At 36.1% G+C, this 19,040-nt stretch overlaps 3 protein-coding genes across 3 annotated transcripts; 2 read left to right on the top strand and 1 right to left on the bottom strand.

Moving 5' to 3' along the window:
• Positions 1–824: 824 nt before the first annotated feature.
• Positions 825–1,766, bottom strand: LOC113272922 (putative ubiquitin-conjugating enzyme E2 38). The gene has a single exon (XM_026522709.1). It carries the CDS (start codon positions 1,764–1,766, stop codon positions 825–827), a length of 942 nt encoding a protein of 313 aa, XP_026378494.1.
• Positions 1,767–8,163: 6,397 nt separating this feature from the next.
• Positions 8,164–16,298, top strand: LOC113272921 (protein MAINTENANCE OF MERISTEMS-like). Its single transcript, XM_026522708.1, has 5 exons — positions 8,164–8,252; positions 14,327–15,155; positions 15,420–15,664; positions 15,911–16,031; positions 16,113–16,298. Exons 1-5 carry the CDS (start codon positions 8,164–8,166, stop codon positions 16,296–16,298), a joined length of 1,470 nt encoding a protein of 489 aa, XP_026378493.1.
• A 679-nt stretch (positions 16,299–16,977) lies between these two features.
• LOC113272920 lies at positions 16,978–18,024 on the top strand. Its single transcript, XM_026522707.1, has 2 exons — positions 16,978–17,132; positions 17,454–18,024. The coding sequence occupies exons 1-2, from the start codon at positions 16,978–16,980 to the stop codon at positions 18,022–18,024; spliced, it is 726 nt and encodes a 241-aa protein (XP_026378492.1).
• Positions 18,025–19,040: the final 1,016 nt, after the last annotated feature.

Raw genomic sequence — 19,040 nt, 5'->3', positions numbered from 1 at the left:
AAGATTTTATCGGCTAAATTGAAGAGAAAATCTGTTCAAAATTATCTCAAATATCGTAGACCCCAACTATTTCTCCAAAGACGTGCACGACACAACTTAATCGAGAAAATGTGATGAATGCAGAACGGAGTTTGCACGGCTACGAAAAAGCAAGATGCGATAGAAAAGTAACTCAACTGTTCTTTTTTTAATAATAAGTAACCTTGGACGGCAGTGGTCGATATGGCAAAATGACAACTATGCGTAAATATGTGAAAAAACTTTTGCAGGTACAACTTTTACATGCTGGGGTATCAATTTCTTTAGGGTATACCAAAATCTAAATAAGTCACCATTGGAATGGTGAAACCCCATTGCTAATTAGCAAGCAACGTTCAAAAGCTACATTATTTTCTCTAGCACAGCGGGACTCCCAGCGGCAATTATGTGGGGTGTGTGGAAGGGCAAAAACGTTCTTGTCTTCTCGAATAACGCCTTCAAAATACAGGACATCATTAGTAATATTAAATCGACGCTTTCCACTCGGTTAAAGGCTCTGCCTGTTTTGAAGGCATCGACACTTCTTTTGTAATTGCAGGATGGAACCGATTTTTTGTTACTGCTCATCGATGTAATTTTCTGTTTAGGGTTGTTGTCGGCCCTGCTATTTGTAGGGGTTGTGTTGGGGTAGGGTTGTTCTTGCCATTTGACAGAGGGTTGTTTGTATTCTTGTTCCTCTGTTTAATAAATTTGCAAATATTATAAGCAACAGTCTTTTAACATGTAATATACATCATTTAACATATGTAAACAAGAAAAAACCCAAATATTATTCATGTATTCAACTACATATAAAGTGGCAGGAAGAAATAAATACAAGTAAACAGCAAAAGGATATAGAATCCAAATAAACTATAAAGCAGAACTCCAGCACCATAAAACTTTTGAACAAAAAACATGGCAAAGATGATCAGTACCAAAAGCATAACAGCAGAACGTGGGTAAATTGTATGGCGACGACCAATACTCTTACGCATAATCTTACTAGTGTCTAATAATTCAATACTCTCTACAGACGAACCATTCTTTATGAACGAGTCCACAAGCCTTGGATATAGAAACCCAGCCGCTGCTTTAAATGTGAATGAAGTCAAGGACGTAGTAATCTTTGTCTCAGCAGTGCTAGTTATAATAGGACCACCAATTTCAGCTTGGCCATTAATATAAGCATGGCAAGCAACCAAAATAGCACTAGCTCGATTGCGAAAATATTGATTTACAAACTCCTCGAAGGACTTTGGTGGTCTTTTAAGAATAGACAACATTGTCTTACAACTCATGATAAATACATCTTCATTATAACGCAATGATCTTTTTTTAAACCATGATGGCCTAGGAGATATATTTCCATAACCAGGCTCATTGTAATAGGGTTCAGCATTGAGAACTAGACCTTGAATAGATACTAAAACCTGCAGTATAGTTGATTGAAATGGATTCCATCTTTGGTACTTCTGACCATTCCAAGTATTTAGAAGACTTAAACAAACATTACCCCATGCGTATAAGTTAGGATTTATACTATACCCGAAAGACCGATAGTAAACGTTTGGTGGTGATGCAGGGTAATCGGAAGGGACTTGAATATCAAAAAAGAACAAACCGTCATGGTAAGGCGTACCTTTTGGTCCTATGATCACTGCTCGTAAAAGATCGACTCTTTCTTCGTAAACCCTAACAAAGATGGAGTCAGGTAGATGTTTTTCTAAAATTCTCCACTCTTTCATTATGTGCTAAGTGCATGATGATGACAGAGATTTAGATGGCGAAAAGTAGTAATGGTCACTAATGGAGTTGACTTCATCGGTTGAGATGATATCAAATTGCTTGAATTCTCTTGTCATGGGCTGATTAATTTTTTCTTCTTTTTTGTTGTTGTTGTGATCCTCCTTCAGTTTGTATCTTGGTTGAAGTTTATATTACATGGCGAACCCTAGTAACGAAGTGTTTTCAAGAAATAAAAAGTGATATCCCTTCATGAAAATAGGATAAGTGTGACAAAATATAAATCCAGAATTGCCAGATTTTGATTGGCGAAATTTAGGGAAAAGATCTGTTTGATAGTCTCGAATATTGTATACTCGAGTCTCGACTATTTCTCCCATCTTCCAGAGTTTTTCTCCCCTCTTTGTTTCCCTAACATGTCGACATACTAAAGGAAAAATGACGTACGAGTACGACAAGTATTTTAAGTTGTAAGTATTTTCCATCAATGTAATTTAATGCTTAAATAATTTACTTGGTTTTTGGAAGATGTATTTTCCTCCATGCTGCGGTACTATAATACTCGATTTCTCTGCAGTTTTGGTTTTGGCATTTTAAGTATTTGATCTTTGGAATTGTTGAGATTATTAGGGGAGACAAAGCAGTTTTGTGCAGTTCCTTTATGAAATATAAATTAACTAGTCCAACCATTGCCACGGCGGGAGGGCCGACCGAAAAAGAATCTGAAGATGTGATTTGTCTGGGAGTATTTTCGTCCCGTTTCAGAAAAAATGGTATTTTCGTCCTGATTCAGAAAAAATGATACTTTCGGCCCATTCCAGAAATACTTTCGCCCGTTTCAGAAAAAGTGATACTTTCGCTCTGTTTTAGAAAAAATTATACTTTCGCGCCATTTCAGAAAAACTGATACTTTCGCCACATTACAGAAAAAGTGATACTTTCATCCCATTTCGGAAAAGTGATATTTTCGCCCCATTTTAGAAAAAGTGATATCACTTTTTCCGAAACAGAGCGAAAGTATCACTTTTTCCGAAACTGAGCGAAAGTATCATTTTTCCTGAAACGGAGTGAAAGTGATATCACTTTGCGTAGATTTTTATGGTTGCACGATATGTTATGCATCATTTGTGGTGGTTTTTCACAATGGCTATGCATTCAATTTTCGAGAATTGTGCCTAAAGTGAAATTATCACTTTTCTTGAAACGGAGGGAGTACATCGTTTTATTAGTTGCAACGGAAAATTAGTTGATGCATAAACCAAAATATGGCTACATAAAGTATTACGTATGCTTTGCGGTGGTTTGCATAATGAATATGCATTTAATTTTCTAAAATTGTGCTTAAAATGATAAATACCTCCGAATTTTTCATAAAAATTGTAAATTTGATATTGTTGTTTGTATTCGTTGCGTAGATTTTTTTATAACCTTTCCAACGAGATAAAATTTGTAAAATTCCAAGACACGGATTTTTAAATATGTTATATATTAAAGTTTGGTTGTCAATTATACCCCTTAAAAATAGGATACATAAGAAATTATAACACAATTTGACACTTATATCTATTTGACCTTCCTCTTTGGTTTATTTACGAAAACGTCTAATACTTATTTCCCTTTCTTTTTGGTTTATTTACGAAAATATCTAATGCATATTTCCCTTCCTCTTCGGTTTATTTACGAAAATGTCTAAAGGAAAAAATGAAAAATATGATTTAGAGGGGCTCTTTTGATATTTCATTGTTGATTGAAAATGATTTGGGACACCAAATCCAATCTTTTTGTGTCAATTAATGACTTACAATTTACAAAAAATTAGCAATATAAAGGTCCTCCCTCGCTTCGCTCGGTCGGCCCAATAATTCATTACATATATTCAATACATTAATGACTTATGAAGATTTTTGGGGAATAATTCAACTGTCTTCTTTTTTGTTAAAATTAATATCACATTGAATTTCATCCCTAATTTTTCTTATCATCATAAGAATTTATGGTGTTATTTTAACTCATCAAGAAATTATTTAATGTGATTGCCGCTTTAACAACCTCGTTTCGTGAAGGGGGATTTATTATAGAACCTTCATCATCTTATTTCTCAACTTTAGCAGTTCCCGTAACGCTCTCAATTATTTCTTCATCAGTTAATAGTTGCGCAACTTCATTTTCCTGACATTAATTGAATTGCGACAACCTATCTTTTCGATCATTACAAGTATTGAGTGATTTCACCGTCTAAATGTTGATCTGAAATGTCTAAACTTGTGTTATATGTTAATCGAAGTTTATAATTGAGCAAAGTGGAAGATTGATGGGTGCTTTGAAGAATTTAATATTCTATAATATTTAGAATATAATTATTTGATAATAAATTTCTCCCAAAACGGGTACCTAAACCAGTTGGTCATCCTCGTTCCCCAAAGTTTCATGCGTCTCAGGAGGTCCCAGGTTCGAGCCCCCAATGGCGTAATATTGCAGAAATTAATATGGAAGGTAGAGTCAGTTTTCCCCCCTTGTGATACAATCTCTCTCAGCCCTCCCATCCGCTTCGACTCCCTTAGCTAGGTTATCCATGAGGCTCGCTGGTAGGCTAGCACATCAACTTGTTTAATTAATGTAGCAGTATGTTGTTAGAGCTTAGCTTGTTAGGCTTCCAACTAGTTAATGTAATACTCTTTATTCAATAATAAAAAATTAACATATAAATTATTAATTATTAATTTATCGGTTAATTAATATTTCTCTTAATTAATAATTTTCGATGGTCTCAATAGCATTAATTTATAGAGTTTCTACTGTATTTTAGCTTCGGTACATGATTTGACAAGAAATTTGAAGTAATAGTTATTTTTTCTTTTCAACACTAGTTTGGAATGTATCCGGGTAACAAAACTTGTGCGACAACAACTTCTCAAATATAGTTTTAAGACTTTCGGAGTGCTGCTCGGAAGTCAGGAAAAAACTAGTGAAAAACAATCAATTTTTTACTGTTTCTGATATCTATATTAGTTATTAGGAACTGCAATACTAGATGCTCGAATTGAATCTTGTCAAGTTCGAACTTCTATAAGAAGGTTATTATTGAGGCGTCGCACTCTAATAGAGGGGCTTCATTTGGATTCTTAATGTCCAAAAAAATAGTTATGGGATATCCTAACACATATACAAAATGTCTAGATTACCCTTTAACTAAAATAAAAACTTAAAAACCGTAAAAGTGATTTTACGTCCAGATTAGGATTAATTCCAACTGTAAAATTTTATTTGCATGTAGTTTTACGTCCAGGTTTGGATAAGTTTTCAACCGTAGAAGCTCATTTTACGTCCAGGTTTCTTTTAATTCCAACCGTAAAATCCGATTTTACGTCCAGTTTTCTTTTGATTCCAACCATAGAAGTGACTTTACGTCCAGGTTTAGTTGAATTCCAACCGTAATTTTCAATTTTACGTCTAGGTTTAGTTTTCTAAATTTTCCTTTCGTCAACCTAGCCGTAAATTTCAATTTTACGTCCAGGTTCTTTTTAATTCCAACCGTAGAAATTGATTTTACGTCCAGGTTTTGATTGATTCCAACAGTAGAAATTGGTTTTACGTCCAGGTTTGGATTGATTCCAACCGTAGAAATTAATTATTATCTAATTAAATTAAATAAAATTAAAATTAACTAAAGGGTTATTCGGTCATTACAAAATTATTTGAGATAAGGGGTTTTTGATATTACTTCTGGGTGACCCGTTTTAGTCCTATTAGGTGACGCCCTCTAATGGAATATGACGCCCCCAATAATAGCTTTCTTGTATATACTATAAAGTTTTCCAGCATAATCAGACAAATTTTATAAGCAACAGTTTTTAACACTTAATTATCCTGGTTAAATTGGGGCCTATTCCAATTAATTTGGGCCTACATTACAGGACAAAAAGATTTATTAAGAAATGAAACTACCAATTTCCCTTTATCAAATACTAATATTATAAATGTGACCTCATTAAATCCTAATAACAAAACTAAAAACTAAAATCAAAATCATATAACTAAAAACTAAAATCAAAATCATATAATTAAAAACTAAAAACTTAAATCAAAATCAAAATCAAATTCAAATTCATTTCCATCTCCATCTCTACTCCTAACTGATTCTTCTTCTCTTCTTCTCCTCTAAAATGGCACGAATCAAGTACTTTTCTAACAAACCTGATCCCGTAAATTAGGTTATAGCAACATGCAATCACTCAAAATTCGATTTTTTTTGAAATCAAAATTTTCTGGGTTTACCATAATCGGTTTACGTTAGTATACTTATGAACCGATTTTATTTAGAAACGGATTTTGTTCATGCCCACAAAGACCGATTATCTTGGATGTGTTTTTTGTTTCGAGAAAATTGAATCAGAATCAGCTTACGTTAGTGCCCACATAGCCCGATTCTGGTATGCAAGAAATAACCGTTTTTTCTGTATATTTTTTTAATCGGATCATATGTATGTCCATATAACCCGATTGTACAACCTTTGATTCCTTAACCGCAATGCCCATAATCGGATTATTTAATAGTCCACATAAACCGATTGTTATTGATGTTCCCCAAAATCGGTAGATATGGTACACCTAACTTTATATTAACATCAACCACAATCGGTTTATGTCGATGCACACATCAACCGATTCATTAACCATATTTGAATTTTTGCACAAATCTTGAAATTTTTAACTTTATATTATAGAGCATAAAAATATGAATTGAACGCAAGAAGAATGAGATCATTACGACATCGGACGAAGAAGTTGTGAGCAAAACAGTTTCATGAAATGCCAGATTTACAATGGGTTTATGTGGGCATTAACATTAACCGATTATGGCGGAAAAAAATCACAGAAAAACTTTTAAATTTTACAATCGGTTTATGGCCTAAGAGGGCATGAACATAAACCGATTTTGGTTTGATTTTTTTTCACAAAAATAAAAAATAAAATGTTTTGATGAAAAATCAAAATTAGTGGATTCCTAGTTTAATTTGAGTAAATATGAATTAATCACCCGATTAACGCTGATTAATCAAGGAATAAATTAACCATTTTTAAAAATAATAGGATACGGGGTCACCCTTTTCACATTTTAGTGATTTTCTTTGTCGTGTAGTGTAGGCCCAAATTAATTGGAGCAAGCCCCAATTTAGCCAGATTAATTATATCAACAACAAAAATCACCAAAATACTGATCATGTTATTCAATAATTCTTTAATTCGATTCCATGTCCCCGGAAGCTACAAGTACTGAGAGAAAAAACAAATCAAATCCAACTAAACTATAAAGTACGCGTACTCCAACAACATTCTTGAAAAAAATAATTGCAAAAAGGAACAATGTAAAAAGCACACCGAACACGAGTTGGATATTTCTTTGTTGACGAACGGTCTTCTCACGCACATTTTTACTAGTGTCTATTGATTCAATAATCTCTGGAGGCGAACCATTTTTTATGAACGAATCCACAAGCCTTGGATATAGAAAGACGGCAGGCGTATTAAATCCAGACGAAATCAAGGATGTAGTTTTTGTCGCAGCAGTGGTAGCGATAGGATCACCGATTTCAGCTTCACCATTAATATAAGCGTTGAAAGCAATCAAAATAGTACTAGCCCGATCACGAAAATGTTGACTTACAAACTCCTCATAGGACTTGGGTGGTTTCTTAAGAATAGACATCATTGTCTTACCACTATTGATAAATACTTCTACATCGTATCGTAAAGATCTTTTCTGAATGCAAGGCCTAAAAGAGTTAATAAATAGATTTCCAAAACCAGGTTTATTGAAATAGGGTTTGGCATTGAGAACTAAACCTTGAATAGACTCTAAAACCTGTAATATGGTTGATTGAGATGGATTCCAAGTATTTAGAAGGAACCCTAATTTGGGGCATACATACAGGATAATTTTGGGGCATACATACTTATGATGTCATCCAATTCAAACTGCTAAGGAGTGTCTAGTGATGCTAAAATTACTATAATACCCTCATATAGTTCAAATTACATTACTACCCTTCCACTTAATTAAATTATAATCCTAAAACTTTCCCACTAATTAACCCATCCCCCTAATTAACTATCCTCCCACTAATTAACCGTTACCCACTAATTAACTCACTCATTAATACTAAAACGGTTATTTAACCAAAAAAAAAAATATTTAAAGTTTTAAAAACCAAAAACCCTTCTCTCTCCCTCTTCTTCTCATCTTCTTCTCAAAAATTTCTGAAAATTTCTGAAAGTTTGTTCGATTAACTTCTCTGTTAAACACATACATGGCACCTCGTGTTAAGCGATGCCCTAGAAATACGGTGTCGGATCCTGGTGTTGCTTCTGTAGCATGTCAATCTAGGGTTTTTGGAAAAGATGGAGATGAAGTGGATAGTGGATCGTGGATCGATTGGTGTTGGAGAGGGAGAAATAGAGGCTGATTCTTTAAGATTGCACATAGAAAGGTATTTCCCACAAACCCATTGTTTATTTTTGTGTATTTAGTTGATTTATGACATGTAATCGAAGATTCGTCTCGGTTTTTGTTAGTTTCAGGGTAGTGTTCGGATGAAATGTCGTAGTCGAACTTTTTTTTTTTTACACAGACGAAGAACAGTTCGGCTTAAAACTTGAATATCGTATGAGCCGAACCATTGAGTTCGGAACCAAAAAAAATTTATGATAATCAGCCGAACTTGAATGCCATTATTTAATAACCGATCTATTACTATTGGGTTCATTGTTCGGCTCATTGTGATTAATATCGAATGTGCCGAACTTTTCTCTGACCATGGCTAATACTGTTGGCCACCTAGTTCGGCTCATTGTGATAAATATCGAATGTGCCGAACTTTACACTATGTATGGCCAAAAGCTTCATGTAAACTTCTCCACTTATACGTGAGTTATCATATTTATTTAATTTGGAAACTAATTAAGGTTTGTAATTTGTGTTAGCACCCATCCGGGAAAATTCAAAAGAAGCTCAAAAGGAGAACAATGGAAGTGACACCTTAATGTGGAACAAGGTAAAATAAAGCAATACTAGATTGCTATAATCAAGAAGAGAAGAGAATTCAAGCAAGAAGAGAAAGATAAGTTTTGTGTTTAATAAATTGATTGAGTAATAGATAGCTCTTACAAGACTTAATCTAGTCTTTATATAGGCTTGAAGAATAACTAAACTAGGAAACAGAAAACTAAAAGGAAATCTAAAAGAATCCTAAAATAAGAAAGACCGAAACTAGGAAACCATGGAAGCCAAACCTCTAAGCGGAATCTTCTGGAAATGTAGTATGCCCTGCATCAGTTCCCCCTTATAGAGTAAAGCTCATCCTCGAGTTGTCCAAACAAACCAGAAGTTCATTCTCACCATGAAACGTAAAATCTCTTGAACATTAAATGTGTTGGAGATATTCCAATCATTTGGTAGATCAATAACATAAGCATTATCATTGATCTTCTTTAAAACCTTGAAAGGACCATATTTCTTCATCTTGGTTTTGTTATAAGTACCCACTGGAAATCTCTCTTTTCTTAGATGTATCATCACGAGCTCCCCTTCCTTGAAGGTTTTAAACCTCTTGTGTTTATCAGCATCCTCTTTATATTTAGAATTGGACTTCTCCAGTTTAGATTTTACTTCATTATGTAATTCGGTTGCTTTGTCTACAAAAGAGTCGGCTGCAGTGTTTGTACTCTGTGTGGTGGGTAAGGCTACCAAATCAAGAGTATGATTAGGTACTTTAGAGTATACAATCTCAAATGGAGTTTTCCCAGTAGAACGATTCACAGAAGTGTTGAAAGCGAATTCCATATGTGGCAATAACACATCCCACTGCTTACTATTATCCAGGCACTTAGCTCTAATCAAATTCCCAAGTGATCTATTAACAACCTCAGTCTGTCCATCAGTTTGCGGATGTGAAGTTGTGCTGAATTGTAAAACTGTGCCTAAGCGCATCCATAAACTTTTCCAGAAATAACTCAAAAATTTTGTATCTCTGTCAGAAGTGATAGACTTTGAAACCCCATGCAATCTTACTACTTCTTTAAAGAACAAAGAAGCAACATTAGAAGCGTCAGTTGATTTCTTACAAGCTACGAAGTGAGCCATTTTAGAGTAACGATCAACTACGACCATAACATAATCATTACCTCTAGCAGTACGAGGTAAACCAAGTATAAAATCCATACTTATATCAACCCAAGGTGCATCAGGAACTGGTAAAGGAGTATACAACCCGGTATTTTGAATTGTACCCTTTTCTCTCTGACAGACCATGCATTTTTGTACGAACTTTTGTACATCACATTTCAAAGATGGCCAGAAATATCTTTCTTCAATCAGGGCAATGGTTTTATCTCTCCCAAAATGACCACCAAGACCACTTCCATGTAATTCTCGCATAAGATGTAAACGTAAAGACCCTTGAGGAATACATAATCGATTCCCTTTAAAAAGAAAACCTTCTTGTATAAGAAAATCATCAACCCCATGATTTTGAGAACTGCATTGATCCCAGAGTTTGCCAAAATCTTCATCTTCTGGATAAATGTCTTTGATATAGTCAAATGCATAACTCTCATTACGAATTGTTGTTAATAGATGACTTCTTCTACTTAAGGAATCAGCAACTTGATTCAATTTGCCACTTTTATGTCTCACGGAGAAAGTGTATTTGTTGATTGTGGAAAGCCATCGATCATGCATTCTGTTAACTTTAGCAGAAGTATTCAAAAACTTCAAAGCATGGTTGTCAGTGTTGACAACAAATTCCCTATGTATAAGATAAGTATGCCACTGCTTAAGAGATTGAACAAGAGCCAATAACTCTAATTCATATGTAGACCATTTCTTTTGTGCATCTGAATTCTTCTCACTGTAATATGCAATTGGATGACCCTCCTGTGATAATACTGCACCAATACCAACAACAGATGCATCACAATCTATTTCAAAAGGCTTGTTGAAATTCGGAAGTGCAAGAATTGGTGCCGTACAAAGCTTTTCTTTAAGAAGAATAAAGCTTTTATCCATTGATTCCGTCCACTCAAACTTCTCCTTCTTGAGACAGTCAGTCAAAGGTGCAGAAATAGAGCTAAAGTTCTTCACAAATCTTCGATAGAAAGAAGCCAAACCATGAAAACTACGAACATCACGAATAGAAGTAGGAACTGGCCAATCTTCAATTCCTTGAACTTTAGAAGGATCGACATGAATACCATCAGTAGAAATCACATATCCCAAAAATGTTACTGAAGAAGCCATGAAGGTACACTTCTTCAAATTAACATATAAAGAGTTTTCAGCAAGAACTTGAAACACTTGTGAAAGATGTTGGAGGTGTTCTGGCTCACTGCGACTAAAAATTAGTATGTCATCAAAATAGACAATAACAAATTTACTGAGAAAGGGTTGGAGAACCTAATTCATTAGTCGCATAAAAGTACTAGGTGCATTAGATAACCCAAATGGAATGACCAGCCATTCATATAAACCTTCACGTGTCTTGAATGTTGTTTTCCACTCATCTCCACCTCGAATGCGTATTTGGTGGTAACCACTGCGTAAATCCAACTTAGTAAAAATAATAGAGCCCGACAGTCATATCATCAATACGCGGGATCGGAAATCTATAAGGAATGGTGATGCGATTTAATGCTCTGCAATCGATACACATCCTCCATCCATTGTCTTTTTTACTAACCAAGAAGGCAGGACTGGCACAAGGACTGTTGCTAGGTCGTATCAAACCCTTTGTAAGCAAATCATTTACCTGTCCCTGTAATATCTCATGCTCAGCAGGACTCAAGCGATAGTGTGCTTGGTTTGGTAAAGAGGCTCCAGGAATAAAATCGATGCAGTGTTGAATATTCCGTAAAGGAGGTAATGCATTTGGTAGTTCATCTGGAAATAAAACATTATATTGAAATAATAAGGGCTTCACCTTTGCAGGCAACTCAATCATAGGCTTAGAATCTTCATGGGAATGTAAAGAATGTTGTGGGTTCAAAGAACGAATAACAGTGGTTACGACAGCATCAGTCTGCGCACAAGAGTTTGAAGTGGAATTGGATGGACGAAGAACCTTGGTTTTCCCATTATGAACAAAAGTGTAAGTATTCTCGAATCCATTGTGAACCGCGTGAAGATCGTATTTCCAAGGTCTTCCAAGAAGAAGATGGGTTGCCGTCATATTTGACATCACATAGAACTGTGTCTTCATAACCCTTAAAAGAGAATGACACATAACACTGAAGAGTAATCTTCTGTGTGCTAGAGGCATTAACCCATCCTACAGTGTAAGGTTCTGGATGATAAGTTACTGGTAGTTCAAGCTTCTTAACTACGTGATCAGCAATATAATTATCCACACTGCCACTATCAATTATCATCTTGCAGATTTTACCCCCAATATAACATCTGGATTTAAAGATACTATGTCTCTGAGACTTGCATTGTTGAGTAAGAAATAATGGACGAATCATCCCAACAAACTCATCGTCATCACCAGGTGAGTCTTCATCTTCGAACTCATTAAGCGCACCAGTGACTTCATTAATGAAATGAGGTTCACCAATCAAAGCATTGAATTTCCGACAATCACTAGACGTGTGCCCCGATTGCTGGCATTTATTGCACTTATCTCCACGAAATTTTGCATAAGTATTAGTAGTTCTCTGTTGCGGTGGAAATTGTTGTTGCCTGTTATGAAACCGATTCCCTGTAGTAGGAGGAGTTGGTTGCAGAGAGTGAGACTGCTGACCCGGCTGAAGATCAACTGGATTGGCTAAGATAGGTGTATCCAGAAGTGGAGTATAAGACACAATATGGCTAGGTTGTCGATGTGAATGGCTAACATCATCATAAGGAGGCATGAGAAAGTATATGGAGAAAAGTTTTGAGATGAATTGGTACACCTGGAATTATTTTGATAACGCCCTTGTCTGGATGGATAAGTCCTAGAAGAACGAAGAAGGCGATTTTCTATCTTAATAGCTTGCTGCACCGCTTCGACCATAGTAAAAACTGAAAGAGTCATACCATTTTGTATTAATCTGTTCAGACCCTCAATGAATCTTGCAACTAACTGTTCTTCAGATTCTTTGAGTTGATTTCGTGCCACCAAATTATAAAAATCGGACACATATTCTTCAACAGTGCGTGCCCCCTGCTGAATGTTCTGCAATTTGATGAAAAGTTGCTGCAGGTAAGAACTTATCCCTGATCAAAGTTTTCATACGTGTCCAAGTACGTATTTTCGGTTTGTTAGCGTTTCTACGATCATTACAGATCTTATCCCACCAGGCTGCAGCTCCTCCTTTGAGCTTGTAAGTCACAAGTTTGACCTTTGAATCTTCAGGGACTTCCATAAATTCAAAAAAAAGCTTCTGCGTCAAAGAACCAATCAGTTAGTTCTTCAATACGAAAATTTCCAGAGAAGTTGGGAATATCAGCTTTTAGCTTATATTCGAGTAAAGAACTGTAAGGGTTGTGACCAGTTTTTAAACGTCGTTCTTCAATCCAATTCTTCTCTAGATCGTTCTCACGTTCATCTTCATCATCACTGTCGAGTGTAGGAGAAACTAGCTTCTTCTTTGAATGACCTATGAACCCTTCATAAGGTTTCTTAATGTTTAAAGTACGCAATACATCTTTAGGTACTTCATCATTCTGTAAAAACTGAAGTGCATTGTTTTTAGTTTTGTCTTCTGAGTCTACAAGCTCAGGCATATCCAAATCTATATTTATGTGTTTTGCAACCTTGAAAAGCTGATTCTGCATTGCTTCAAGTTTGTTATCTCTTAACCCTAATTTTTCCTCCATGGACTTCTAAAGAGTTTCAGTAATGTTTTTTGCCAAAATCTCGGTATGAGATTTGATGAGAGCTTCGATTGCTGCTAGAGTAACTGGTTGACCAGTCATTTTTTTTTTTTTGTGTGTACTTAAAAGGAAAGAAAAGGTGTTGCGGAAGCGAAGTAAAGGATCAAGTGATAGGATCAAAAACCTAAAACTAAGCGGGTGATACCAACTAATGTGGAACAAGGTAAAAGAAAGCAATACTAGATTGCTATAAGCAAGAAGAGAATTCAAGCAAGAAGAGAAAGATAATAGATAGCTCTTACAAGACTTAATCTAGTCTTTATATAGGCTTGAAGAATAACTAAATTAGGAAACAGAAAACTAAAAGGAAATCTAAAAGAATCCTAAAAATAAGAAAGACTGAAACTAGGAAACCATGGAAGCCAAACCTCTAAGCGGAATCTTATGGAATTGTAGTATGCCCTGCATCACACCTTCTAACTCAAAAACTCCCAAACCTCGAGGTGGTGGCACAAAGAACTTACATGCAGGGAAAAGGGGAATTGATACGACTTGCACTATGCCTGTAGAACAAGAGGATGACAATGATAAAGATGTTGGTGAGAAAGGTCAAGAATAAGAAGAACTAGAACAAGAACAAGAGAAAGTTGTTACATCAAGGGAGACAGGTAAGCACATTCCTCATCCGGATAATGTGATACGTCCTCGCAGGGATGGTTTGCCCCATGGTCTCCCTGAAGATGGTGGAAGAGTGTTGATTGGCTACAAGGAGTCATGGGTGAAGAAAATTTACGAGACTCTGGATCACAGGGATACAGTACGCGTACTTAGACACCAAAGCGCCACACATTGGGATATTTTGAAAGAGGCTCCTGGGGTGGTGGCTTTAGTACAAGGATCTGGTTTATGGCCTGCTATTTTCTATGCACAAGAGGAATTTGATGCAGTTACAAACTCAGCCTTTTGTGAGAGATTTTGTCCGGAGACTTACACATTTCATCTCCGCTTTGGCGAGATGGAAATCACTCCAAATGATGCACATAAGATTAGTGGTCTTAGAACGCATGGGAAGAATGTTTACTCAGCGGTTTATGAAATGACTTGGGATGATTTGTATGTACTTGCTGAGGAAACTCTTGGTTTGCCAAAAGACAAAACAGAATTGGAGTTTGCCTGCGGTTCTAAAGAGGTGAAGTTTGTAGACTCTAGCACAAAGAAGTTGAAGAAAATCAAGTTCACTACTTTGAAAAAGTGTTTTGGAGACACAAATGAGAAAATTTCAAAGGGGGAGTTGGTTATGGATGAGGTCACATCTATGAGCACTGCTACCGCGTATTTGTTGCATACTTTAGGAAGTGTTATATTTCCCGATAACAATGGGAACAAGGTTAATGCTCAATACCTTCAATTGTTAAAATATTTGAAAAGCTGCCACAAGTACTCTTGGGGAACCGCGGCCCTTTCTTTCCTATTCGAGCAACTTGGAACTGTGTCTAGGTTAACAAGTAGAAACATTGGAGGTTATTTCACAATGCTTCAAGTAAGTTTACACATTGTATTTCCATTTTCAAAAAAAAACTCGGCTTTCAATTTTGGTTTATTTTACGCCGAACCTACTTTTCTGTAGGTTCGGCTGTTTCGATTTCAATATCCTGAGCCGAACTTGTAGGGGTTCAGCTTTAAACCTTTTTTTGTACATAAGCCGAACTTGCTTCTATTTCACCAAGTTGACAACCTCCATGATCCAATACTACTGATCCTAATAATTAAGTTTTGTGTTTTGTTTTCAATATTGTTGGTGTAGGTATGGATATATGACCATTTTCCGGATTTGAATTTAGTCAAGGAATATGACAAATGGGTAGATACATTCCCTACCTCGGCCAAATGGAGTTTCAAGAAAAATAAGAAGAGGAATAAAAAGGAAATCTTGATAGCTTTGAGAGAAAACTTAGACTCTTTGACTACTGAACAAGTTGTATTTCAACCATACAAAAAGGATGAAGAAGATGATGATGTTGTTGAGGATGAAGATATGCCGTTGGGGATGTACTATGGGCCATTATTTTATCCCGAAGGCTTTATAGTGTTTGATCCCCGTCGAGTACTCCGTCAATATGGATTTATCCAAACGATTCCGGTGCTAGAGGAATCAAAGTTCAAGTTGTTGCCCAAGGGTGAAGATAACAAATTAAGTTGGGTTGGCTTAGAAGATTACCGTGACGATCCTTATGAAGTTGACCCGGATTATATAGATTGGTATAACTAAATTTCACATCCCTTAATCATTAATAGGGAAAGTCAAGCTTTGGTGGACGGTAAGAGGGGACAGCGAACACAAAAGGAAGTGGAGCCGAAGACGAGGAAGAAAAAAAAGGGCATGGTTGAAGATGTTTCGAAGTCTTACCGAACTATGGTATATTGAGTGCATACTTTTAAACTTGTTTTCAATATTTTTTTCTTTTGTTGCTTATATATTTTAACTAAATTTTATCAGATGGCTGGGGGTAACGACGTGTTCAAGGTTATGAAGAAGAAAATTGATTGCAATGTGGATATGGAGGTGGAAGAGCAAGAATATATGTACAACCGTTGGGTTGGAGTAATCAACAAAGGTGAAGGTGCGAGTGGAAGTGGTGCTAGAAAAGGTCGTGGTGGTGGAAGAAGCGGTGGTGGTCAATAGATGATTATGTTCAAATTGAAGTACACTAGGTTTTTATGGTTTGGTTTTTAAGTAATGTTTGATTTTAGCACAATTTTATTTACTTGAAGAAAACAATGTTATGTGTTTGGTTTTCGGTACAATGTTTTGATGTTTAACTACAATGTTATGCTTTTATGTTTAAGTGAAATGTTATGATTTTTGTCTAATGTTGTTTTTATGTATAAGTTACAGTATAAAGTTCGGCATATAAATATGTAATACGTATTAGCCGAATCTTTTACAATTTGCTAAGTAAAAAGCTCGGCTTATAAGTGTTTAACGCGTATAAGCCGAACCTTACACTATAACATTCGACTGCTCTCTTATTGTTAAGTTCGGCACGAACTTCCATCTTAGTTTAGAGCCGAACCAAATTGCTGGCACTCGATAATTACCAAAGGAATCCTGTTCGGCTAAAACGGAGATTTTTATCAAGATCCGAACTATTTGCCAATATTATAATATTCTAGAATATTGTAAATTACTATACTAACCTTAAGTTGATATAAAAGCAAAAAATGCTCTTTTGAGTCAAAGCATAAGGAACATCAAGAGAACCTTTTCGGTTACTCTCCTCTTCTTCTCCTCTTCATACTTCATCGCCGAAATTGATCGTCGATTTATAAAAATTTGATCGTCGATTAAACACAACTATAAAATGGCTCGTGGAAAACAAAAAGCAATTGGTAGGCGGTCCAAATCTTCTTCTAATCCGTCAATTGAAGACCAACAACCGTTAGAAGGAGTTGAAACTGAAATTGACAAAGAAGTTCAATCAAGTGAAGAAGAAACCCTGGAAATGAGGATTAGAAGGTATGTTATACAAACCCAACCATTTAATTTGTTGATTAATGCATTTTATTCTATTGTTAGATTAGGTTTAATTGAAAAAACCTAGGTTTTTCGGAACACGGAGAAAGGTTCGGCTCATAGAGTGTAATTTATTAGCTGCCGAACCTTTAACCGAAGAACAGTTCGGCTAGTCGAGATAATCGCCGATCTTTTAGTTTCATTGGTTCGGTTGTTTCGTCTGGCGTTCGTATACGCCAAACTTAGTTCTGTAACCTATTTTTTTAAGGATATGCTGTGTATTCTGTAGGATTATAATTATTTATGTTTGTGTACTATGTATAGGAACCAAAAGGGTAAAATGAAACACCGGGAAGATCAACCTGAAATGGAAGAACAACACCAACCAGAGAAGCAATATGTTACACCTCGTGTGGTTGGGTTTCACATTCCTGATGATGATGATGTAATAGATCCAAGAGATGATGGTTTACCACACGGTCTTCCAGCCGACGGAGGCAAGGTGTTGATTGGTTACAGAGAGTCTTGGGCTAAGAGGATATATGAGACTCCTGACCATTTTCGTGCGGTCAGAGTTTTGAGACATCAAAGAGCTGCACATTGGGATTTATTTAAAGAGGTTCCTGAGGTGATTACAATAGTGCAAGCCTCTGGTTTATGGCATGTCATTAAATATGGTCATCAGGAATGTGATAGAGTGACAGCCTCCGCCTTTGCCGAGAGATTTGCTCCTGAGACTTACACATTTCATCTCCCCTTTGGCGAGATGACAATCAGTCCTGACGACGCGACTAAGATTACGGGCCTTAGTGTCACCGGCGAAAGCGTGGATGCAGCGTTTTATAATATGAGTTGGGCTGAGTTGTATAAGTTGGCGAAGGAAACTCTAGGTTGACCAAGATCGATAACCGAACTAGAGTTCTGTTGTTCTATGAGAGATGTCACTTCTACCCATGATGATAAAGGTGCATCCTACAATAAAAACAAGAAGTTCAAGTTGTTGAGGTTGAAAACCTGTTTTGAGAAAACAGCGGAGAGGGTTAAAGATGAAAAGTTGGTGATGACTGAGGAGTTAGTGAAACAAACTGCAACAGCATATATGTTGTACAGTCTTGGAAGAGATATCTTTCCAGAAACTTCTGGGAACAAGGTGAGTGCTCAATATCTCCAATTTTTCAAGGATGTTCACTCGGTTAATAGTTATGCTTGGGGGATAGCGTCACTTTCCTACCTACTCAATCAACTCGCACAAGCATCTAGGTTGGCAAGTACAAACATTGGAGGAAATTTCACTATGCTTCAGGTAATAATCTTCATTAAACCATGCATATGTGTAAGCCGATATTTCTGCTGTATAGGTTCGGCATGTTAGATAATTTTCATTGTCTGCCGAACTTTACACTGTGAAGAGAATATTTTGAGAAATCTTCAATTATTTATGTAGATGTGGGTATATGACCATTTCCCTAAATTGAAATTGGCCAAAGTATATGCAAATAGGGATAAAACAACGCCAACAGCGAATCGATATGATATGGAAGCCAAGAAAGAAAGAAATAAGAAAGATAATTTATTAATCTGAGAGAGAAATTAGACTCTTTGGATGGGAGTGTCGTCGTATTTGACACATATTTGAGAGATGTTCAAGAAGATTATGTTGTTCAAAATAATTTTGTGCCGATAGGTATGTACTATGGACCTTTATTTTATCCTGGTGGTTCTGTAATATATGATCCTCATCGCGTTCTACGTCAGTTAGGATCTGTCCAAACGCTCCCAGTAGTTAACGACAAGTTCAGGTTGTTGCCATTGGGTACCAATGGGACTAAAAGCACCACCTCTTCGTGGTGCCCCAAATATGATCCAGAACCAGCCTTAGAATACTGGAGAAGGTTGGATGTCAACAAGTTA

The sequence above is a fragment of the Papaver somniferum genome, chromosome 4, assembly GCF_003573695.1.
Source record: "Papaver somniferum cultivar HN1 chromosome 4, ASM357369v1, whole genome shotgun sequence".
In the NCBI taxonomy this organism is placed as follows: domain Eukaryota; kingdom Viridiplantae; phylum Streptophyta; class Magnoliopsida; order Ranunculales; family Papaveraceae; genus Papaver; species Papaver somniferum.
Note: the sequence above shows the minus strand (reverse complement) of the source record. Positions and strands in the feature narration are given on the sequence as shown.